Genomic DNA, 25,349 nt, shown 5'->3' on the forward strand with positions numbered 1-25,349 from the left:
CACTTCCTGCTCCTTCACCCTATGCACAGCCCCATGCCACTGAATAGTCCTGATCTTTGCTAGCGAGTCAGGCACACTGCATCTGAACGTGAGTCTATGCAGGATGTGACAATTGCTTCTTATTACTCAGCACCCCTGCCACTTTGAACCCTTCCTCAGGCAGGGACTCCTCACTTGGTCTTATCAACTGCAGGAAGTTCTTGCACACTTTTGATATTTCTCTCTCATCCCTTCTTCCTCCTCTTCCTTTTCTCTCCCTCTCAGAAAATCCCCAAACTCCCATATGAAGAGAGGAATCCTGCAGCGAACGCTGGGCAAGTCCTAATGACCTGGATCATAGGTGTTGATAATGAGTGTTCCTTATTATAAGCAGATCACAAACTGCTGGGAACCTGTGCTGCTGCCTGTTGTGCAACGCTGAGCCTTCTCACCTGCTCTGGGGGCTGATGAGGATGTTCTCCAACCCTGTTGTTTTTCTAGTGCGAAAATCCAAAGCAGCTGATGAGAAGAGACGATCCTTGGCTAAACAAGCACGAGAAGACTACAAGAGGTTATCCCTCGGCGCCCAGAAAGGAAGAGGCGGTGAGAGGTTGCAAAGCCCCCTGCATGCTTTGCAGAAGCCAAAAAGACCTCCTCTTCCGCCCAAGCCTCAGTTCCTAAACCCAGGAGCGTCTCCTCCAAAACCTCTTAGGTAAGAAGCCAAACAGATAGATGGCTTTAGGCATAAGCATTGCAATGGGCTTTGAATAAGCGTTGAAATTAAAGGTGAATTGTATGAGCTGCCATGGGGGTGTGGAAGGTCAACTGGCAGCCTGTGTAAGCTCAGGCTGGCGTCTAAGCCTTCTTCCTGGGTTATCTGGTCGGGCACTGCTCCCCTTCTTAGCTGTCAAACGTCCATAGGTGTTATATTTAGGATACCCAGTGAAATAGTAAAGCCGTGCATCAGTGAGACTACATTTTCACTGCCAAGGATTAAAGGTTTGATGTAATTCTTTTGTTTTTGTTTTTGTTTGAGACGGGGTTTTCGCTCTTGTTACCCAGGCTGGAGTGCAATGGCGCGATCTCGGCTCACCGCAACCTCCGCCTCCTGGGTTCAGGCAATTCTCTTGCCTCAGCCTCCTGAGTAGCTGGGATTACAGGCACGCGCCACCGTGCCCAGCTAATTTTTTTTGTATTTTTTGTATAGACGGGGTTTCACCATGTTGACCAGGATGGTCTCGATCTGATGTAATTCTCATTCTGGGACACATAGCTGTTGGAAACAGATGCTCGGTGCTGCAAAGAAAAATTAGCACTGAGACAACGGATCTCTCAGCAAAGCAGTTTTTACTTTTTTTACTTCCTGTACTGCAGAAAGTGTACCCTCACTAGCCTTCTTGCCACGAGAGTACAATGAACAAAGGAAAGCAGACATATTTATCTATTATGCATTTGTGGTTGTCCTTACTGCTGTGTCTGATCTCTGTTGGCTGGAGCCAGACTTCACAATTTAAACTAAAACTGGATTGGTTGATAACTTAAAACTTTTTTAAACAGGTAAGGGGCATAGGCTACCAGCTGGGACATGCCTGTGAGCACATCCAGCAAAGATATCTTAAAGTACAAGGACATAGAAAACACTACGTGCCTATAAGCATGTCTAACAGCTACACAGGATAGGGCTTAACAAAGGGTTATTAGCAAATTTATTCTTTAACAAGAAAGGAAACTTTAAAGAGGGACTTTTCCACTTCCCACAATAGCCAAGTTTATCTTTTTAGAATTTGGAAAGGCTCCTTTTTTTTTTTTTTAATGAATTTTCTGTTTGGTGGTGGTGATACCATTGTCTCTTAGGCTGTAGAAGAATTAGGAAGAACCATTAGTTCTAGAAAAACTGCAGAATAGTACAGTGATGCTATTAGAGAAACCCCCATCCCTTATGTTTGCTGATTATAAAGTGTTTTTTCTGGTTATTGATCTTATTTTATTTTTAACATCCTAGTATTTAGAAGTATTAAAATCAAATATTGATAGAAACAGAAATGTCTGAAACCTTGCCTTCTGAAATACTAAAAAAAACTAGAAATACTTCTCTGCAAAGATTATGGAGAAATGAAAAAAATCTCCCTCTGCTTGGAGTCAGTAGTTATCTTCAAGGTTTTCTTTAAACTGGAATGATGACCTCAGGGGAAACACAAAGGCAGTCCTTTTTCTTTGCTATTATTATTTCTACTTACTCCACTGGAAAGTTCCATTTTGGGAAGTGGGGACCAACATGGAACTGTTCAGTGGAGTAATCAGGAATAATTAAAGACCATGATCTACAAAGTGATGGTTCTGGGAATGATTCTTTTCTTATGGAAAACAAAGCAAGAAATGTAGTCAGGAAATAGGAGTCCCTTTAATTGTGTGAACAAGTGATAAAGGTGCACGTGGCCCTCTCAGTGCTGGAGCTTGTTTGTGTGCACGATGGCAACAGAGCCACAGCAGGGATGTTTTTGCAGCTAACTCCTGTTCTCCGTCTCTTCCAAGGGTAGCATGGAAACATGACTTGTAGCTGTCCCTTTCCCACAGCATTCTGAAAGCACAATGTATTTGATAGACAGCAATGAAAGTGCTCTATAAAAAAAGGCAATTCTTGTTTTCAGCTACTGTCAGCTCATCTTTTCCAACTTAAGATGCTGCATAAAGTGCTTCTTGTGAGTTAGACTGGGTGGTTTTAGGGCTGGGACTTGGCACAGGGATGGCAGAGGTCACCTCGAAGCCACCCCAGGAAAAGAGACCAGTTCCTCCGGTGTCTGAGGAGTTTTGCTCAATCTCCAAAGACTTTACAAAAAAGAGCCTAATTAGGAAGCTAGTAAGAGAATTTATAATATAACTCGGTGTGTGCAGTGTATGCCTCCCAGGGAAGTCAAATATCATAGGATATTTTCTCCAAAAGGCTCTGAAGATATATACACATATATGCATATGTACATCTATATATGTATAACTGACATGTCACATGTAACTCATAAGCGCATGTTATAAAAAGCATAAAGAACCATAAGTTTATCCATTACAAGAATTTCTAGTAGTTCACCCAAACTTTATTGTGGTGGTTGTTTTTCATAAATTGTATTTTGTTGTTAATTGACACACAGTAATTGTATATATTTATGGGATACAGTGTGATGTTTTGATACATATATACCTTGTGTAATGATCAAGTCGGGATACTTCCCATATCCATCACCTCAGACAGTGTAATTTATTTGCGGTGAGAACATTCAAAATCCTATCTTTGGGCTGTTTTGACCTATGCAGTACATTACTGTTGACTGTGATCATCCTGCTGTGCAGTAGAGCAGCAGAACTTATTTCTCCTATCTCACTGTAACTTGGCGCCAGTGGACCAACCTCTCCCCATTTACCATCCCCACTGCTCTCTGTAGCCCCTGCTAACCACTGTTCTACTCTTGTGTAAGATCAACTTTTGATTCCACGTATGAGTGAGGTCATGCAGTATTTGTCCTTCTGTGTTTGGCTTATTTCACTTAACATTAGGTCTTCTAGGTTCATCCATTTTGTTGCAAATGACAGGATATCGTTCTTTTTATGGATCTTTTGTTCTCTTTTTAATTGTTTTGAGAAACTTCATACCCTTGTCTATAATGGTATACAAATTTATATTCCTCCCAACAGGCTTTGAGAGTTCTCCTTTTTCCATATTCTCACCAACAATTTTTTTATTGCAAATGACAGGATATTATTGTTTTTATGTACGGATAATACTCCATTGTGTATATATACCACATTTTCTTGATTCATTAATTGTTGGACACTTAGGTTGATTCCATAGGTTGGCTATTGTGAATAGTGCTGCAGTAAACATAGGAGTGCAAATGTCTCTTTGATATACTGATTTTGTTTCCTTTCAACATATGTCCAGTACTGGGATTGTTGGAGCTTTCATTCTATTTTTAAGTTTTTGAGAAACTTCATACCGTTGTCTATAATGGTATACTAATTTATATTCCTACCAACAGGTTATAAGAGTTCTCCTTTCTCTGGATCCTCACCAGCATCTGTTTTTGTTTTTGCCTTTTAGATAATGACCAAAAATACAAAACTGGATGAGGTGATGTTGTGGTTTTGATGTGCATTTCCTGATTAGTGGTATTGAGCATTTTTTTCATATACCTGTTGGTCATTCATATGTCTTCTTTTGAGAAATGCCTATTGAGGTTTTTTCTTATTTGGATTATTTGTGGTTTGTTTTGCTATTAAGTTTGAGTTCCTCTATTAATGCTTTGACAGATGCATTTATGAATATTTTCTCCCATTCTGTAATTTGTCTCTTTACTCCTGATTGTTTCCTTTGCTGTGGCAGAATCTTTTTAGCTTGATATAATCCCATTTGTCTACTGTATTTTTCTTTGGTTGCCTGTGCTTTTGAGGTGCTGTTTTTTTAAAAGTCTGGGGCTATGCATAGTGGCTCACATCTGTAATCTTAGCACTTTGGGAGGCCAGGGTGGGAGGACTGCTTGAGGCCAGGAGTTCCAGACAAGCCTGGACAACATAGAGAGACTCTCATCTATACAAACAAACTAGATTGATGTCCTGAACTGTTTCCCCAATATTTTCTTCTAGTAGCTTCATGGTCTTGTACATTCAAGTCTTTAATCCATTTTGAGCTGATTTTTCCACATAGCAGGAGTAGGTAGTTTCATTCTACATTTCACTATCTAGTTTTCTCAGTGCCATTTATTGAAGAGACTGTCCTTTCTTCAGTATGTGTTCTTGGTGCTTTTGTTGAAAATCAGTTGACTGTAAATGTGTGGATTTATTTCTGGGTTCTCTATTTCATTTCTTTGTTTATGTGTGTATTTTTATGCCAGTACCATGCTGTTTAGATGCCTAGATTTGGAGTATATTTTAAAGTTATTTAGTGTGATGCCTCCCAGCTTTGTTCCTTATGCTACAAATTGCTCTGGCAATTTGTAGTAGTCTTTTGTGGTTGTATACAAATTTAAAAAATTTTTTTTCTATTTTCGTGAAAACTATCATTGGTATTTGGATAGGGATTGGTTTGAATCTATAGATCTCTTTGGGTAGTACGGCCATTTTGACAATATTAATTTTTCTAATCCATGGTTAGTGTTTTATAGTTTTTCTTGTAAAGACATTTCACCTTCTTGATTAAATTTCCTAGTTTTTATTTTATTTTGCGACTATAAATTGCTTTCTTCTTTTTTTTTTTTTTTGGCTTGTCCATTGTTGATGTATAGAAATGCTACTGCTTTTTGTAAGTTTATTTTATATCCTACAACTTCCCTGAATTTTTTATCAGGACTAAGAGCTTTTTGGTGGAGCTTTTAGGGTTTTCTGTATGTAGGAACAAGTCATCTGCAAACAGAGACAATTTGAGTTCCTCTTTTCCAATTTGGATGCGCTTCATTGCTTTCTCCTGACTCATTTCTCTGGCTAGGACTTTCAGTACTATGTTGAATAAAAGTGATGAAAGTGGACATTCTTGTTTAGTTCCAAGTTTTAAAGGAAAAACTTTCCATTTTTCTTCTTTCAGCATGTTAGCTGTCATTTTGTCATATATGACCTTTATTGGGTTGAGGTACATTCCTTCTATACCTAATGTGTTTAAAGTTTTATCATGAAGGGATATTGCATTTTATCAAATGCTTTACCTTTACCTGTGTCTATTGAGATGATCCTGTGGTCTTTGTCTTCCATTCTGTTAATGTGATGTGTCATGCGTACTGATGTATGTATGTTGAACCGTCTTTGCATCCCTGAGATGAATTTCCCTTGATCATGGCCAATGATGTTTTTGATGTGCTGTTGGATTTGAAGTATTTTGTTGAGGATCTTTCTATCTATGTTCATCACCATCATGAATATTGGCTCTAGATTTCTTTTTTGTTGTGTCTTTTGTTTTGATATCAAGGTAATGCTGACCTCATAGAATGAGTTTGGAGGAATTCCTCCAACTTCAGTTTTTTGGAATAGTTTGAGAAGAATTGGTATTAGTATTTCTTTAAATGACTGATAGGATTTGGTAGTGAATCCATCAGGTCCTGGGCTTTTCTTGATAGAACGCTTTATTAATGATTCAATTTCCTTACTCATTATTGGTCTGTTAAGTTTTCTGTTTCTTCATGATAGAATTTTGGTAGGTTGTATGTCTCTAGGAATTTATTGATCTACTTGCAAGTTTTCTATTTTGTTGGCATATAGCTGTTCATAATAATCTCTAGTGATCTTTTTATTTCTGTGCTGTCAGTCGTGATGTGTCCTTTTTCATCTCTGATTAATTTGAGATGAAATGAATCATCTCTTTTTTTCTTTGTGTAGCTTAATGTTTGTCAATTTTATTAGAAAACAAACTTAATTTCATTCATATTTTATATGGTTCTTTGGTCTCTATTTTATCTATTTATGCTCTGATCTTTATTTCCTTCAAGTAATGTTGGGTCAAGTTTGTTTTTGTTTTTCTAGTTCTTGTGGTACAACAATAAAATTACTTATTTGTGATCTTTCTTTTTTTTGATACGTGTGTTTATTGGAAAAAATGTCACTCTTAGAACTGCTTTTGCTGCGTCCCATAGGATTTGGTATGTTGTTTTCATTTTCATTAGTCTCAAGAAAATTTTTAGTTTTTGAAAGCAACTTATTGACCCATTGATTTTTCAGGAGCATATTGTTTAATTTCCACATATTTGTACAGTTTCTAGTTTTCCTCCTAATACTGATTTCTTGATATGTTTTAACTTAAAACAATTTAAGAACTGTTTTGTGGCCTAACATATTCCTGGAGGGTATTCTGTTTGCTGTTGAGATACTGTGTATTCTGCATCTAGTTGGTAGAATAGTCTATAAATGTCTGTTAGATTCATTCTAGAGTGTGGTCTGATTGTTGATTTTTTGTCAGTATGATCTGTTCATTGTTGAAAGTGGGGTGTTGAAGTCCTCTACTATTATTGTATTGCAGTCTTTCTCTCAATTGAGGCCTATTAATATTTTTGCTTTCTAAATATAGGTGATTCTATGTTAATTGAGTTTATATATATAACTGTTCTTGCTGTATTGAACTCTTTATAATTGTATACTGGCCTACTTTGTCTCTTTTTACAGTTTTCAGCTTCAGGTCTATTTTGTATGATACAAATATAGCTACTCCTGTGGTCTTTTTGTTTTCATTTGCAGAGAACATTTTTTCCCATCCTTTGACTTTCAGTCTTTACATGTCCTTACAGGTGAAATTAGCCCCTTGTAGGCAACATATAATTTGGTCTTGTTTTATTTTTATCTATTTAGCCACTCTGTGTCTTTTAATTGGAGAATTTATCCATTTACATTCAAGGTAGTTATTGATATGTAAGGGCTTAGGATTACTATTTTCTTCTTTTCTAGTTATCCTGTAGATCCTTTCTTCCTTTCTTCTCTTATAGTCTTATTTGTGGTTAGGTACTTTTCTCTAGTAGTATGTTTTAGTTCCTTGCTTTTTATTTTTGCTGTATCTGTTATAGGTTTTTGCTTTGTGGTTACCATGAGACTTACAAAAAACATTCTATAGTTATAACAACTTATTTTAGAGACTTCCAAATTTAATTTTGTGAAGAAACAAAAAACTGTACACTTTAACTCCATTCTCTCCTCGCATTTTGTATTTTTGGTATCATGATTTACATTTTTATATTACCTATCTTAACAAAGTATTGCAGTTATTTTTGATAGTTCATTTTTTAATCCTAATACTAAAGATATAAGTGGTTTACACATCATGATGATAGTATTAGAATGACAATCATGTTAGCATCCTTTTTATGTTTGAAGAAATTTTTTTAGCATTTCTTACAGGACAACTCTAGTAGTGGTAAATTCCCTCAGCTTTTGTTGGTGACAGTCTTCATCTTTCTTTTTCTGAAGGAATACTTTCTCGGTTGCAGGTTTTTTTCCTTCAGTACTCAGCACGTATCATCTCACTTCCTTCTGGCAGCAAGGTTTCTGCTGAGAAGTCCATTGCCAGGTGTACTGAATCTGTCTTATATGTTATTTGCTTTTAGGATTTTTTTTTAATCTTTGAACTCTGAGAGTTTGATTATAATATGTCTTGGGGTAGTCTTATGTAGGTTGAATCTGATTGGTGACCTTTGACCTTCCTATGCTTGGGTATTAATTTTTTTTCAGGTTTGGAATGTTTTCTGTTATTTATTTGCATAAGCTTTTAACCACTCTGTCTTCTTGAATTCTCTCTTTAACTCTAATAACTCCAATAATATTTGCTCTTTTGATATGGGGTCCTGCAGACCCCATAAGCTTTCTTCATGTCATTCTTTTCTTTTTTATTCTCTGTGTGTTTTCAAATAGTGTGTCTTCTGGCTCACTAATTCTTCCATTTGATCAACTGTGCTGTTGAAACCCTCAGTTGCATTTTTCATTTTATTCATTGCATTTTTCAGTTCCAGGATTTGATTTTTTAAATTACTTCAGTCTTTTTGTTAAATTTCCCTGATAAATTTTTGAATTGATTCTCTGCTCTTTCTCGAAGTTTATTGAGCTTCCTTAAAACAGCTCTTTTGAATTGATTCAGAGATCGCACATCTCTATCATTTTAGGCTCGACCTGTGGTATCTTATTTTGTACATTCGGTGAGATCATATTTCCCTGAATCGTCTTGATGCCTGCGGATGTGTGACAGTATCTGCACATTAAAAGATTAAGCTTTTATTCCACTTTGCACAGCCTGGCTTTATTTGTGCCTGTCTTTCAAAGTGCCTTCCATAAATTCTAAGCCAACTGACTGTTGTTTCCTGGGCCTGTGAACACAGCAGTCATCTCAGCACTAGAGGGCGCTCCAAGCCCAGGCTCGCTGCATGTCTCCCAAGGGCTCTGTGATTTACACAGTTCTCCCTTCTTGATGGACCCGAGGAAGAACTCAAGGAGGGTACAGGGGTTATGTGGAAAAGCTGGTCAGGGACTCCAGTACAGAAGACTTTTAATGGCCCAGATAAGTGTGTCTCCTAGTGGATCCCTGCATGGAATGAATAGTTCCTTCACTTCAGTGGCAGGGGATGGAGCTGATATTGGACCTGCTCAGTATCTGCTTTGGGAGGGTGGCTGGAGAGCCCATCTCATTGGCTCAGATAGATGATTGTCTCTGAGTAGATACCTGTATAGACAGGATAGTTCCCTGACTGCAGTGGTGGTGGTGTTGCGTTTAAATTGAATTCTGCTCCAAATTAGTAGGCTGTTGAGTAGGACTTGGAGATCTGTTTATTACATTGCAAGGTTACTCTTTGTAGTAGAAATTGACTTACATCCCAGAACTTAAGTTCTGCTACTGACTCTTTCAAAATGATTCTGCTGCCTATATCTTTGTCTTACCAAACTTAAAATACTCTTCTTCCTTTTACATTTCCTTATATTTTTTAGCAGAACTAAATGTCCTCAAAGTGTGGAAGAGGAGAAACCAAGTCAGGGAAGTTAGTGGAAACAGAAGAGAAAATCAAATAATGCAAACATTAGCAAAGAAATCTATCTTATTGCATTTGATTTCTTTTGTTTGCAAGTACATGCTTTCCAGGAAAATGTGCTGGGGTAAAAGTGTATTTTGCTTTTTAATGCTTATTTTCTCAGATGTTAACTGGGAGTTAATAGAGCTTCCAATTCCTATAAAAACGAATTTAAATCTGTGTGTTAACACAGCAGGGGCTCATTGCCATAACTAGCCCTTTAAGACTGGAAGCACAAGTAACAGATTTATATTCCTTCTTATTCTGCCCTTGAGGAGTTGTATAATGGTGGTGTGTAGGGGCTCCAGCCTCCTGTTAGCTGAGGTCATTTAATTAGATCTTGAAATGTATTCTCCCTCCCATTCTTTCCCTACATGCACACACACATGCATATATTTATGTATATGTTTAAATGTGTATATATTTGTATATATAAAGAACCTCTCGTGTCAATAGACATGCATGTGTTTGTATGTATATATATGCATGTATATGTGTGTTTGTACATATAAATATGTGATTTTTGAGGGCATTATTTTCAAATTAATTAAGTCTAACTTGAAAAACTATTTTTATAAATAACAGAAATCAGGGAGTGGTGAGGACGGTATCCAGCTCTGCCCAAGAGGACATCATCCGGTGGTTTAAAGAGGAGCAGCTACCACTTCGAGCAGGCTACCAGAAAACCTCAGACACCATAGCCCCCTGGTTCCATGGTAAGTGGAGAGATTTCCTCAATGGAGCTTCATCTCAGGGCAGAGAAAGCTGTGCTAATCCACCAGGAAGAGAGACAGAATAAAAGCTTCCATTTATTGGTGCTGCCCAAAAAGAGTCTTTCAGATTATTTTCACAAAGCAGTTTTTCAAAGATTCCTTAGTAAGCTGCATTCTCATGACTGTTTAGAAAGCAGTCAGCATTCATGGGCGCTGTGTGCACTGTGGGCAGATTTGTCACCACAAATAAAACACATCAGGCGGAAGGGAAAAGCAGTATTCTTGGTGACTTACCACTAGGGTGCTTGATTGTGACTTCTGTCAAATGGCCACATCCTCCTTCCACCAAGGGAGACTCGGTTACGGGCGTGGGAATGTGCGGGGCAGGATGCTCGCTGAGCAACCTTGAGCAAGTGATTGTTTTTTTTCTGTAGCAAACCAATTTATCTAAGCCTTGTTTTCCCTGTCTATTAAATGAAGGAGTTGAACTTTGTGATCTTGTCAGTGAAAACTTCTGTGGTTTTGACCCCTTGTTTCCAGCATGTCATTGAGTGTGCAACATAGGTGGTTGGATCCAGAGCAGGTGTTAGTTAGTACACATTTTCTGTATTTGATCCAAGAAACTTGATTCAAGCCCCTCTTCCACCCAGCGGACACTTCATACAGCCCTCTGTTTCTTGGATCTCAAGAAAAGTGAGTGGCTTCTTGCCTCAGTTGACTTCCATAAGGTCTGTGGTTGAATTGCACTAATTGGCTTATATGGACAACAAAAGGTGCTTTAAAACAAAAGTACAGCCCCCTCCCAGAGTATGTTTGTCCTTAGGGTGTCTGGTTTGAATTATGTGTAAGGCATTTTTCCTTGAAGTAGTATCATCTCACACATAAATATACCTCAAAAAGGGCCGGGCGTGGTGGCTCACGCCTGTAATCCAGCAACTTTGGGAGGCCGGATCACAAGATCGGGAGATGGAGACCATCCTGGTCAGCATGATGAAACCCCGTCTCTACTAAAATACAAGAAATTAGCCTGGCGTAGGGGCACGCACCTGTAGTCTCAGGTACTTTGGAGGCTGAGGCAGGGGAATTGCTTGAACCCATAGTGGCATGTACCTGTAGTCCCAGGTACTTCAGAGATTGAGACAGGGGAATTGCTTGTGTACACACACACACACACACACACACACACACACACACACGGTAAACTCCCAAACCCATAACATGGCAAACTCTTCTAAAAGGAATAGTTATTTGTGATAGGCTTTCTCCTAAAGGGCTGCTTGTGGGTCAGAACGGTAGAGCAGAACTGTCTGGCTTTCCTTGGAGTATGTGTTCTTTGGTGATTCAGACGTTGTTAAGTGTCCATCCCAGAGGAGTGTCCCCTCTCCTCCCCAGGACTAGGTCACAAGCCTCCTTCCTTTCTGCTTTAAGACAGTGGGGGAGAGATGATAGTGTCAAAGATGAACAGAAAGAACATGGAGCAATTATGCATTAGCTGTGGCTGTCTCAGCTGTCTGATAATGCCTTACTTTCCTTTTTGGAATAAGCACCGAGGAAATCAGCCACTTTGTACTTTCTGTGTCTTTGGACAAAAGATGCTGTCATCTCTGATTATGAGGATGGTAGTTTTAACAGCAGGGAGTAAGAAATGGAAAATGTTGGTTGTTATTAAAAACCCTGCTACTTTAACAAGAATTTCTGTTTGAAAGGCTGAAAGCTAGGAAGACATAGACTAAAAATCCAGTTGGAACTTTGGTTAAAAATATGACTCTTGAGTTTTACATCAAATAACTTATTGAGGTGGAATTATTATCAATTTATTTTCACTTATACACATTTTTCAGACTCATAAGCAAAATAAAAACACTATTATAATGTAATAAGCAACACATAGTCACATAGTATACATCTTTATTTTCAGTTTCATGAAGATACAGTTTCACATTTTCATGATAAAGAGAATATGCATGACATCTTATCTCTCTGAAATATAATTGTTTATCACCAGGAAACCTGTTCTGACATGATAGGATGGTAACCCTTTATAGGCTTATCATCATTTCTTTGTCACATCCACCATGAATTACCCTTCATAAGATGCTATTTTGGTGGCTTAATTTTTCACCCTACAAAATTTTCTACTTTCATCTTTTTCTCTCAATTAAGCTTAAGATAAGAGATAAGGATTGGAGTAGATAGGAGAAGGCAAAGGAATTGAAGACTGTTGGATTTCTGGCTTTTGTGGCTGGGAAGAAGGTGGCTGGGCTATTAGTGGACAGAAGGAACATAGGGGATGAGGAGGGTTAGGGAAGTGGAGAGGAGAACAGAGCGTTCTATTTCACAGCATGATAAAAGTAGTTTATAGAGTATTGTATGTTTCAAAAGTGCCAAAAGAGTAAATTTCCAATGTTCTCGCCAGAAAAAATGCTAAGTATTTTACATGATGGATGTGTTCATGAGTTTGATTTAATTATTCCACAAGTCTATTGCTCTAGACCTATCTCAGGCCACTCTCACTGCCTTGGTCACCTCTCCAGGCCTCCTTTCCATCCGTCAGACATACCACACTTGTCCCTACCTTAGGGCTCTTGCATTTGCTCTTCCTGTACACCTTCCTTTGGCTGACTTTTTAAAGAATTGACTCACATGATTATAGAGGCTTGTTAAGTCCAAAATCTGACAGAATAGAAGGGAAGGCTAGAGGTGCAGGAAGGAATGGCCATTCCCATCCAAATGTCCACTGCTGGCAGAATCCCTTCCTGCTCAGGGGAGGTCAGCCTTTGTTGTAGTAAGGCCTTCAACTGACTGGACGAAACCCACACACATTACGGAGGGTAATCTGCTTTACTAGAAGTCCACCCATTTAAATCTCACCCAAGGCCATTTGCGTTGGCTCATGCCTATAATCCCAGCACTTCAGGAGGCCGAGGAGGGCAGATTACTTGAGGTCAGGAGTTGGAGAGGTCAGCCTGACCAATGTGGCGAAACCCCATCTCTACTAAAAATACAAAAATTAGCTGGGTATGGTGATGCACACTTATAATTCCAGCTACTATGGAGGCTGAGGCAGGAGAATCGCCTGAGGCAGAGGGTACAGTGAGCCAAGATCATGCCATTGCACTCCAGCCTGGGCAACAAAGTGAGACTCCATCTCTAAATAAATAAAATAAAATAAATATCATCCAAAAAAAACCTTCCCAGAGCCATCTAGAATAATTTCTGACCATATATCTGGGATCATAGCCCAGTCAATGTGAGCCATAAAATTAACCATGGAAGCAACTTTCTTGGTGAGACTGTGCTGGTTTCCTTGCAATAGACAACATTCAGATGAGCGGTTCATTGTCTCCTTTATGAAGCTAGGTTTAAGTTCTCAGAGTGGAATCAGACAAAATCATCTCAGAAATCCTCAAAACCACAGGCATGAAAGGGATCATACAAATTTCAATTTTTTCCCCTTTCCTTTACAAAAAAAGGATTTTTTTCTTATGAAATATTTTAAACACAAAGTACCAAGAAAAATTTAACAATGATATAACAAATGTTATATCTAGTCTCCAGATATTATAAATATTAACAGCCAAATTTACTTCATATCTGTTTTTCTTAAGAAATAAAACCTGCCAAGGTGGGCGTGGTGACTCACGCCTGTAATCCCAGCACTTTTGAGAGGCTGAGGCAGGTGGATTGCTTGAAGTCAGGAGTTCGAGACTAGCTGGCTAACATGGCAAAACCCCATATCTACTGAAAGTACAAAAATTATCTGAGTGTGGTGGCAGGCACTTGTAATTCCAGCTACTTGGGAGGCTGAGGCAGGGGAATTGTGTGAACCCAGGAGGCAGAGCTGGCAGTGAGCTAAGATGGCACCACTGTACTCCAGCCTGGGCAGCCGAGTAACACTCCATCTCAAATATAAATAAGTAAATAAATAAAACATACCATATAGAATTGAGGTCCCTTTCTTCTTTTTGATCCCATTTCCTTTCCTTGGTTCCTTCTCCAAGGGTGAACTGCTCTTCTGAAGTTAAGATTTCCATCCATATTTTATGCTGTAAACATATATAATAAAATACACAGTATTGTGTTTAACATTTAAATGCCATCATACACGTAATGTTTTCTCCCAATATTGTTACTGGGATTTGTCGTTGTTTATACATATAGCCAGGCTCATTCATTTTTACCTATCATGTAGTGTTTCATTATACGTATATAAAATACACACATGTATCATTCATCTCTTCTGCTACATTGGCTATAATTTTTGTGCTATTACAGAAAATGATGTGGTATACATCCTTGAACATGTCTCAGTGCAAACCTATGATCATTTCTTCAGAATATGTATCTAGAAGTGGAATTACTAGGAGGTAGGATATATACATCTTTAATTGTACTGCATATTGTAAATGCCCATGAAACTGATTATACTAGTATACACTCCTACCAACTGTACTTGAGAATTTGTTTCCCTATGCACTTGCCAGTTCTTGATATTACCAGATTTCATTTTTCCTTACTCTATGGGTGCACAGTGGAATCTTATTTTTTTTTCTTATTTTAATTTGTACTAATTTATAGTGAGATTGAGCTCCTCATATTTTACTGGCTGGATGAGTAGGTCTTCTGCAATTACTTGTACAGATCTTTTGACCGTTTTTCTAGTGAATTGATTTTTTATATTGACCCATAGGATTTTATATATACTGAATACTGATCCTTCATCAATTATATGGGTTACATATATCTTCTCCTAATCTGTGACTTGTGTTTTGAGTCTTTTGACACATTTTAGGGAGAGAAGTTTTTCATTTCAATGAGGTCCAATTTAGCTACTTTTCCTTTATAGTTTTTGTTATATCATGCACAATCCACCCATAATATATAACATATATGTTTTGCATATAACATGAGGCATGGAGACTTTATTGTATAAAAGTGCACACTATATAAAATTTACCACCTTACCTTTTTCTTTTCTGAAACAGAGTCTCGCTCTTGTTGCCTAGGCTAGAGTGCAATGGCATGATCTTGGCTCACTGCAGCCTCCGACTCCCACGTTCAAGTGATTATTGTGCTTCAGCCTTCCTGAGTAGCTTGGGATTATAGGTACTTGCCACCACACCCGGCTAATTTTTGTGTTTTTAGTAGAGATGGGAGTTTCACCATGTTGGCCAGACTGGTCTCGAACTCCTGACCTCAGGTGATCCACCTGTCTCAGCCTCCCAAAGTGCTGGGATAACCATTTTTAAGTGTACCGTTCAGTGTTAAATACATCCATAATATTGTACAACTGGCCGTGTGTGGTGGCTGCCTCCTATAATCCCAGCACTTTGGGAGGCCAAGGCAGGTGGATCCCTTGAGCCTAGGAGTTAGAGACCAGCAGCTCAAACATGGCAAACCCCATCTCTACAAAAAAAACATGGCAACACACCATCTCTACAGAAAAAAAAAAAAAAAAAATTAGCCAGGCTTGGTGGCACATGCCTGTAGTCCCAGCTTCCTGGGAGGCTAAAGCAGGAGAATTGCTTGAGTCTAGGAGGCAGAGGTTGGTTGCAGTGAGCCAAGATCATGCTATGCACTCCAGCTTGTAAGACAGTACCAGACCCTGCCTCAAAAAAAAAAAAAAAAAAAAAGTTGTGCAATTATTATCACCATTCATCTACAGAATTCTTTTCACCTTATAAAACTGAAACTACCCATTTAATGATAATGCTCCATTCTCCACCAACCCTCAGCCCCTGGCAACTACCATGGTGTTTTCTTTATGATTTTGACTGTTCTAAAACCCACATATAAGTGGAACTGTACAGTATTTGTCTTTTTGAGTGGTTTATTTCATTTAGTATTATGTCCTCAAGATTTATTCATGTTGTCGTGTATGTCAGAATTTCCTTCCTTTTCAAGGCAGAATAATATTCCATTCTATGATGGACCACATTTTGCTTATCCATTATCTGTTGATGGACTCTTGGGTTGCTTCCATGTACAAATATCTCTTCCAGACTCTGCTTTCAGTTCTTTTGGGTATTTACCCAGAGGTGGAATTTCAGGGTTATAGTGTAATTCTGTGGTTTAACTTTGTAGAAACTGGCCATGCTATTTTCCATAGGGATTATGCTATATTATTTTACCTTCCCACCAATAGTGCACGAGAATTTCAATTTCTCCACATCCTTTCCAACACTTGTTAGTTTTCTTTTTCCTTTTAAGAGACGAGGTCTTGCTCTGTTGCCCAGGCTGTAGTGCAGTGGCACAATTATAGCTCACGGCAGTCTCGAACTCCTAGGCTCAAGTCCACCTCAGCCTCCTGAGTGGCTGGAACTACAAGCATGCAGTACCATATCTGGTTAACTTTTTTTTTTTTTTTTTTTTTGGTAGAGACAGGATCTCACTGTGTTGCCCAGGCTGGCCTCAAATTCCTGGTCTCAAGATTCCATATGAATTTTTGGATGGGTTTTCTATTTCTACAAAAAATGTCATTGGGATTTTGCTAGGGATTACTTTGAATCCGTATATCATTTTGAACAGTATGATATCTTAACAATATTAAGTCTTCTGATCCATGAACATGGGATGTATTTTTATTTACTTATGTCTTCTTTACTTTATCTCAGCAATGTTTTATAGTTGTGGGGTTTAGATGTTGCCCAGGCTGGAATGCTGGAGTACAGTGGTATGATCTCTGCTCACTGAAACTTCTGCCTCCCTAGTTCGAGTGTTCTCCTGTTTCAGCCTCCTGAGTAGCTAGGATTACAGGCACTCACCACCATACCTGGCTAATATTTGTATTTTGTATTTTGAGTAGAGCCAGGGTTTCACCATGCTGGTCTCGAACTCCTGATATCAAGTGATTAGCCTCCCAAAGTTTTGGGATTACAGGCATGAGCCACTGCACCCCATCATTAATGTTTTGTAGTTTATTGTATGTCTTTCACTTCCTTGGTTAATTTCTAAGTATTCTTTTTGATGACAGTGTAAATGGAATTTGATGTGTAATTTCCTTCTCAGACTGTTCATTGTTAATGTATAGAAATGCAACTGATTTTTATGCGTTTTGTATCCTGCCACTTTGCTTGATTCATTTATTAGTTTTAATAGTCTTTTGTGGAATCTTTCTGATTTTCAACATAGAAGATTATATCATCTGACAACAGGGATAATTTTACTTCTTTTCTAATTTGGATGCCTTTTGTTTATTTGTCTAACTGCTGTAGCTAGAACTTCCAGAACAAGTTGAATAGGAATGGCAAGAGTGGGCATCTCTGCCTTTTTCCTGATCTTAGAAGAAAAGTCTTTCAACTTCAACTGTGATGTTTGCTGTGGGTTTTTCATACATGGCCTTTACTAAGTAGAGATAGTTTCCTTCTGTTCCTAGTTTGTTGAGTGTTTTTATCATGATAGGGTGTTGCATTTTGTCAGATGCTTTTTCTGCATTAATTGCAATGAGTATGCTTTTTCTTACATTGATTTTCATACATTGTACCATCTTGCATTCCAGGAATAAATCCTGCTTAGCCATGGTATATAATCCGTTGATATGTTGCTGGATTAATTTTGATAGTAAGCATGTTACTATTATACTAGCTTTCATAATTGTCTATGTATTTACCATTATTGAGTTACTTGTTTCTTCATTTGGCTTTGAGTTACTAACTGGCATCCTTTCATTTCACTATGTAGCATCCTTGGGCATTTCTTGCATGGCAGATTTCGTGATAAGCTTCCTTAGCTTTTGTTTACCCAGGAATGTCTTAATTTGTCTCTCACTTTTAAAGGACAATTTTTATTTTTTCTTTTAGCATTTTGAATATGCAGATAGTTCCCAATTTGCAATGGTGTGACTTATTATTTTTCTATCTTATCATGGTGTGAATATGATACACATTCAGTAAAAATCACACTTCAAGTACCCATTCAACCATTTCGTTTTTCACTTTCAGTATAGTATTCAATAAATTACAAAGTATATTCAACACCTTGTTATAAAATAGGCTTTGTGTTAGATGATTTTGCCAAACTTTAGGGTAATATAAAAGTTATGACCATGTTTAAGGTAGGCTAGGCAAAGTTACAATGTTCAGTAGGTTAGGTGTATTAACTGCATTTTTGACTTAAAATATTCTCAACTTATACTGGCTTTATCAGGATGTAACCCCATCATAAGGTAAGTTGAGGAGAATCTTAATTGGTCTACTGCCTTCTATCCTCCAACATTACTGATGAGAAGTCTTGGGATAATCTTATTAACTATCCTTTATATGTGATGAGTTGCTTCTCTCTTGCTGCTTTGAAGATTCTTTCTCTCCTCCTTTCTCTTTCTGAGACAGGGTCACTCTATCATCCTGGCTGGAGTGTAGCGGTGTGATCTCAGCTCACTACCGCCTCCTCCTCCCAAGTTCAGGCAATCCTCCTGCCTCAGCCTGGTAAGTAGCTGGGACTATAGGTGTGTGCCACCACACCTGGCCAATCTTTCATCTCAGTGGGGGTCTCTTTAAGTTCAACTTACTTGGATGTTTATGTTAATGTCTTTCATCAAGTTTGGGAAGTTTTCTTCTCCTTCCGAGATTTCCAGAAAATGTATATTGGGTCATTTGGTGCTATGCCATAGGTCCCTTAGGCTACGTTCACTTTTCTTCATTTTTTTCCTCAAACTCGATAATGTCCATTGTCCTGTCTTCAAATTCAGTGATTCATTCTTTTGCCTTCATAAACCTGCCTTTGAATTCCTCTAGTGAATTTTTCATTTCAGTTGTACTTTCAGCTCTAGGATTTTAGTTTCTTTTAGGTATATTTCCATTTTGTGCATACATAAAGGCCCTGAGTAGATCTATCATCAGGTCTTCTTTAGGGACAGTTTCTGATGATTTGTTTTCCTTTGAATGTGCCATATTTCCTTTTTATTTTCATGCATTGTGATTTTTTTGCTGAAAACTGGGTATTTTAATGTAATAATATGGTAACTCTGGGAATCTGATTCTTCCTCGTCCCCAACATTTACTATTTTTTTTTGCTTTTATTGTTACAAGCTTTCTCTGTGTCAAGGATCAGCCGGAGGTATAAACTTAAGGTCTTCACAGGTCTGTTTTGAGCCTGTGCCTTTCCATTGCTATGCATAGTCATAATTTTCTCCATAGATGCAGTTATTTTTGAATGTCATAATCTGTAATGTCTGGCTCCTAAAAGGGAAAAAAGAAAAAAGGCGGAGGGATTTTAAAATGTAATGACTAGGTCCCCTAGGTTTGAGTTGGGTTTTCTTCTCTGTAAAATGAGGGTACTAATATATCTATGTCATAGGGTTGTTTTCATAAAGTAAATCAGCTAATATATGTGAAGTGCTTGCAAGAGTACCTAATACGTGGTATTTGTTATTTTGGTTTATCAGAATTGTGCAGTTAAAGGTCACCCTTCCGGTTCCCCTACCTTTCTTTTCATCATAATCATAATCCTGTCACAAAATATTATTTTGAGTAACAGTGTAAATAAGCAGCATTTCAATAAAATAGATTGTCATTACTGCAAAAACTTCCCTATGCTATTTCCACAAGTATTTATTTAGGGCCTGCCTTTAAAAGCTAGGAGGTCACCTGAGAAGGAAGGCAACAATAATTTGGAAGGACAGAGGGTCAACACCCTTACCAAAAATGGATGAAGTTTTTTGGGCATTTTGCAGAACAATGCAGGTTAAGGTTGAGCTTGGGTTTGGGAGGGATGCTGCAAAGAGACTGGGGTGAGTCCTAGCATTGCTAAAGTAATAGCTCCCGTTTTCTAGATTTATGATCTTCTAAACTGTAATTGCTTAAGTCTGCTTGTGTTTCCAGAAGAATGATTGTTTTATTATCTTTGTCACCCTTGATCTCTTCTTATCCCACTGTCCTTGAACTCCCATTTTTTCAGTTTAGGACTGTCTTGACCTTCAAATGCAATCCTCGTTTTAGTCATTTTATTCTTGCATCTGATTGCAATATTCCAACATTCTGTAAGACTGAACCTTGTAGTCTGTAATATTTGTAAAGTAAGCAATAAATATTGGAAAGTCTTTCTAGCTAAATTGAACATCCTGATGAGTGCAGAGTCATCCTAGTTATTCTGGCTTCAGATTATGAGTTTCCAAAGTGTGTAGATATATAATTCACTCTACCTGCTAACATGCTTTTAAATTTCCACAAGAAAGGGACAAAGAATAAATGAAACTGAGATCCTGAAGTTCTGTCCAGAAACTCATAGGTTCATTTCTTCATTCTATCAACATTTTCCTATTTCTACTAAAAATACAGCAATATATTGGAGCTTAGAAATTGGCAGGGACTCGGAGTGGGAAGATGGGTAAAAAGATAGAAATCTGTGTATAAACAAGTTTATGCTTTAGGAATTTTCTAATTGTAAACAATTTTTAAACAAAAATTCACACATTTGCTTTATCAATATTTGATCATTATTCTTCCGAATTTTAATGAACATTCTTATTCAAATGTGGATGTAATTAGACTGTTAATGAAATCTTTCCACCTGATTTCTTTCTTACGGCTGTCTTTTGCCGTTATGGCATATAGCTGAACCTGCCCTCCCAGCGCTTTGGTTCCAGTATTTTATATCTTAAGTTACTTAGCAAACACATCCCTTTTACTTTTGTGGGATAGCAGTATAGTTCACACTTTTGAGACAGAGTCTTGCTCCACCACCCAGGATGGAGGACAGTGGTGCCATCTCAGATCACTGTAGCCTCCACCTCCCAGGTTCAAATGATTCTCCTGCCTCAGCCTCCCGAGTAGCTGGAATTACAGGCACACCCTACCAAGCCCAGCTAATTTTTATATTTTAAATAGAGACAAGTTTTCAGCATGTTGGCCAGGCTGGTCTCAAACTCCTGATCTCAAGTGATCCTCCCACGTTGGCCTCCCAAAGAAGTGCCGGGATTACAGGTGTGAGCCACCATGCTTGGCCACATGTCAGCTATTTTGATTTCTTCTATTTTTTGATACATCACCACTGACTCCTTAGGGGGTCAGTCTGAACCTCTTGGAGGTAGTTGTTCTCCGGAATTGTTGTTCCTTAGAGATGGTTGTTAAGGTGGAATCCTGTGTCTCACTCCTCCCAGCTTCCCTTCTTCTACTCAAGACAGTTTGTCATGCACAGCTCCTTCAATATAGGGACCAGATACCACCCCAGACTGAGCATAGGTCACTGAATAGGTTGCATTAAAAAGGGCTCATAGAGGCTTCTCAAAATTTCTTTTAGCTTAAGATCTTAGCGGACCTATGAGTTGCTGCCCCTAAGTGATCATCTGTCCTTTTACTGTTTTGCTGAAGAACAGAGATTTCTTAATTGTGGGGCCATCAAAATTATGCCCACTTGTCACAAAGGGAGCATAAAGTAGTTATTTATGTGGTTTCTCAAAGGCTTTTTGTTCCTAAACCTCAGATGACATATATATCCTGCCTCATTTACATGCATGATTCACACATTTTATGGAGTGGATAGGCTGTGGCCAGCAATAACAATTTATCACTGCTTGTGTGTGGAAGAGAAGGACAGCTGGAAGTCCATTTGCTGGCAGGGCTCCTTTCAGCATGAAGGCTTCACCTACATTAATGTCATTAAAAATACCTTTTGTCCAAATTATTCTCCATGTCCCCTCTAAAATTGCTTAGTATTTGTTCAGATTGTGAAACAACTGGAGAAGATGAAACATAAAGAGGCTAAAACTACACACATAAATTTGGATTTGGGAAGCGCTAGCTTTTCTCTAGAACATTCTATACAGTGCTGGCTTTTTCCTGGAAGACCCTGACTTTTCTCATAAATTACTCAGTGCAGCAGACTTCCTGTAAAAATGTCACTGTGTTTTGCCAATAATGCAGAGACTAGTCCATTAGGTCCAAGCTCTTACTTGGATCTTTGCAGATGATGCACTTGAGTCCTCGTCCTGACACTATCACAGGATGGGAGTGGCTGTGCCCGGAAGCCCTGAGCTTCTCACTACACATATCCAGGACTGGACTGTTGTAGTTGCCTGTCATGCTCTTGGAGTCCTGAGGTTACTTAGAGGGGTCTCAGAGGCAAGGGGCATGATGTGAGGAGAAGTTTTCCAAGAGTAAGCTACGGAGAAAGATACCACTGAACCGCCCCATGGGACAGTCGTTGCCACTTGGATTTCCAACTGGCACCTGCTGGGGTTTGAGTTACTTCCAAGATCTTGGGTCTGTTTGCCCTCTCCCATGCAAAAAGTAGTTCTCCTGGGCCTTTCCTGGGCAAAATGTTCAGAGAGGTTTAGAGCTGTACTGTCCCGTTATGGTAGCCCCTAAACACATGTGGCTTTTTACATCAAAATGAATCACAAATAAGAGTTGCATCCCTCAGTCACACTAGCCCCATTTCAGTGCTCAGTAGCACATGTGGCAATATTTTCATTATCACAGAAAGTTCTAGGGGGAGCCTTGGCATCACACACAGAGAGGAGTGGGACCTCCTCCAGCTGTGACGGATCCCTATGCTGGTGCTGATGTGCAGGCTCTCAGGAATTTCAGTTCCTGCTCTGCCTCGGGCTCCTCAGGGCCAGACGCTGCCCAGCAGACCTCACAGAGTAACATCTGCTTTCTTCTGGGCTACCAGAGTTCTGCCAGTCCCTGCCTGGATTCAGCTCTATAATCTACAGACTGCTGTCCGGGTGAAAATCTGGTTCACTGAACTGACGGACTAGAATATTCTAGCCTGGGCAACACAGTGAAACTCCATCTCTACAAAAACTTGGCCAGACGTGGTGGCATGGGCCTGTGGTCCCAGCTATCCAAGAGGTCAATGCGGCAGTGAGCCACGATCATGCCACTGCACTCCAGCCTGGGCCATGGAGTAAGACCCTGTCTTAAAAAAAATTCTTTATTTACCCCTTTTCACTTGCACAGAAATCCTCCTATGACCTCAGATTTGATTCTTTTAAGATGAGTGGAGATAGCAGGTGAGAAGGAAGCAGCACCAATGTGTCATGGCCATTAGGGGCTGGAGTGAAGACCCCTGCTTCAGAATTCTTAGAGTTGTGCAAGGGGAAACTCAGAGGATAAGCACTATTAAAAGGTGGACTGAGGCCAGGCACAGTGGCTCACCCCTATTATCTCAGCACTTTGGGAGGCTGAGGTGGGCAGATCATTTGGGGCCAGGAGCTTGAGACCAGCCTGGCCAACATGGTGAAGCCCTATCTCTAATAAAAATACAAAAATTAGCTAGGCATGGTGGTGGGCACCTGTAATCCCAGCTTCTCAGGAGACTAAGGAATGAGAATTGCTTGAACCCAGGAGTCGGAGGTTGCAGTGAGCCCAGATTGTGCCACTGTACTATAGCTTGAGTGACAGAGCAAGACTGTTTAAAAAGAGAGAGAGAAAACAATAGTCTGCAGTGATCAATATCTAACAAACATTGGATTTTGATTTTGTGCTCAAGAATTCCCTATCCCAGCAGATACAGGTCATTGCTTGGCAGTGATTACAGCCATGACACCCCAAATGCACATGCTGCCCTTGATGGATTCATGACAAATTGTACAGTGATCTGTGTATTTAGCTGTACCAAGCCAGTTTGCTGCTAAGGAATAGTAATCCTCTTATAAAGCAAAAAAAAGCAAAGACAAACTACCTCTTGCATCAATCAAAGACTTATCTCCAGGGCACTTCCCTTTTGAACCTGCCCTCTGTCCCATGGTGTACAAGGAGTCTCCACGATGATCTGTGCTTTGCCACAAACATGTGTGATTGTGTCCTGGTGTCCCAGGAGATTACATGGTGCCAAGATCTGTGTATAAGGCTAAGAGGCTTTTGGAAAGTTTGAGTTACAGTAACTCTACGACCTGATCTTAAAAGGAATTTGACCTTAGTTGTCCCAGGTTTGGTTATAATTTTCCAGAATAGCTTTGATTTTAGGAATCCAGATTTATCTGGATAACTTCCAGATGTCCTAAATTATAACATCTGCCCCAACCATTGAAACAGCCTGGAATTTCACAGTGAGCCAGCAGTCTAGGAGGAGGGAGAAATCTTTTTCCAGAATGCTGCTGCTTCTCCAAACATGTTACCTTGTTTTTGAAGGGGACTTTTCAGGGTCATTGAAAACCATCCCTGGGTTTCAGAATCAGTCTCATACAGTGTCTTTAGAGATTTGTCATGTGCAGTCCCTGCATGGGCTGGTACCTGGCGCCTTGTTTCAACGTATGGTTGTCATTTGTAATTTATCAGTGGGACCAGGGATACTGAGGAAGGGAAAACAGACAAACAGAAGCAGCCAGCCTGGATCTGTTGGAACTTCGACAGCCATGATTTGAGTACCTAATGTGGATAGCGGAGCATCTGAACCAAGAGGCTCAGTCAGTGTCCATGGTGTCTGCAGTGTCTGGTGGTCTGTCTCAGCAGGGAAGGGGTGGAAAAGTAACTGGACATGATGCATGCGATGCATGTACATTAGTCATCTGCTGGGAATGAGTGTAATAGAGCCGCAGCCCCTAGGAGCAAGGCCACGGTCTGTTTCAGGGACATTGACTATCTGCAAGTGGAGGAGGCTTTCAGGCCTTTTCACCCACTCCCAGCTCTTACCTGGAGGTCTCACAGTGGGTCGACCTTCATACACCAGCACTCGGCAGTAGGGCACCTGGGGTCTGTGTCCTCCGAAATCAGAAACAGGAAAAGAGGTAGTAGAAGGGCTGGTTGGTTGATCTTGGCTAAGAGAAAACCAACAATTTTAATTTTTTAATTTTTTAAAATTGTACTTTAGGTTCTGGGGCATGTGCAGATCATGCAGGGTTGTTGCATAGGTACTTACATGACAAGGTGGTTTGCTGCCTCCACCCACCCTGTCACCTATATCTGGCATTTCTCCCCATGTTATCCCTCCCCGCTGTCCCTCCCCCAACAGACCCCAGTGTGTCCATGTGTTCTCATTGTTCAACACCTGCCTATGAGTGAGAACATGTGGTGTTTGATTATAAAATCCTCCTCTCATTTAAGGTCTGTTTACAGAAAAGAGAACAGAAATGGTTTTATTTTACATTTTACTCTGGAGACAGTTCACTTCTCAATTAACTGTACTAACAAGACCAAAGGGCTGTGGTAGCCCCTTGCCTTTCCATGTGGTTCTGTTACTGTTTTGTTTTCCTAATAATAAGGTA

The 25,349-nt window shown here is 39.3% G+C and overlaps 1 protein-coding gene and 1 long non-coding RNA gene across 7 annotated transcripts in view; one reads left to right on the forward strand and one right to left on the reverse strand.

Annotated features, from left to right (window-relative positions):
* Positions 1-25,349, forward strand: part of SH2D4A (SH2 domain containing 4A) — an 81,967-nt gene that overhangs the window by 52,745 nt on the left and 3,873 nt on the right. For both annotated transcript variants that reach the window (XM_012435257.2, XM_012435254.2), the window contains 2 exons: positions 481-691; positions 10,077-10,207. In XM_012435257.2, coding sequence (XP_012290680.2) covers positions 481-691; positions 10,077-10,207 — 342 coding nt within the window. The remainder of the gene's footprint in view (positions 1-480; positions 692-10,076; positions 10,208-25,349) is intronic.
* LOC105705385 (uncharacterized) overlaps positions 1-25,349 on the reverse strand; it is a 52,016-nt gene that overhangs the window by 17,139 nt on the left and 9,528 nt on the right. For 3 of the 5 annotated variants that reach the window (XR_002477529.2, XR_001104663.2, XR_010339641.1), the window contains 3 exons: positions 24,778-24,902; positions 18,711-19,380; positions 12,396-14,250 (listed from right to left, as the gene is read on the reverse strand). This is a non-coding gene — a long non-coding RNA (uncharacterized LOC105705385). Of the gene's footprint in view, positions 1-12,395; positions 14,251-18,710; positions 19,381-24,777; positions 24,903-25,349 lie in introns of those variants that run through there. The other 2 variants (XR_010339643.1, XR_010339642.1) reach the window with 2 other exon arrangements.

This window comes from Aotus nancymaae, unplaced genomic scaffold (assembly GCF_030222135.1).
Source record: "Aotus nancymaae isolate 86718 unplaced genomic scaffold, 86718_ANA_hifiasm-v0.15.2.pri h1tg000079l, whole genome shotgun sequence".
NCBI lineage: Eukaryota > Metazoa > Chordata > Mammalia > Primates > Aotidae > Aotus > Aotus nancymaae.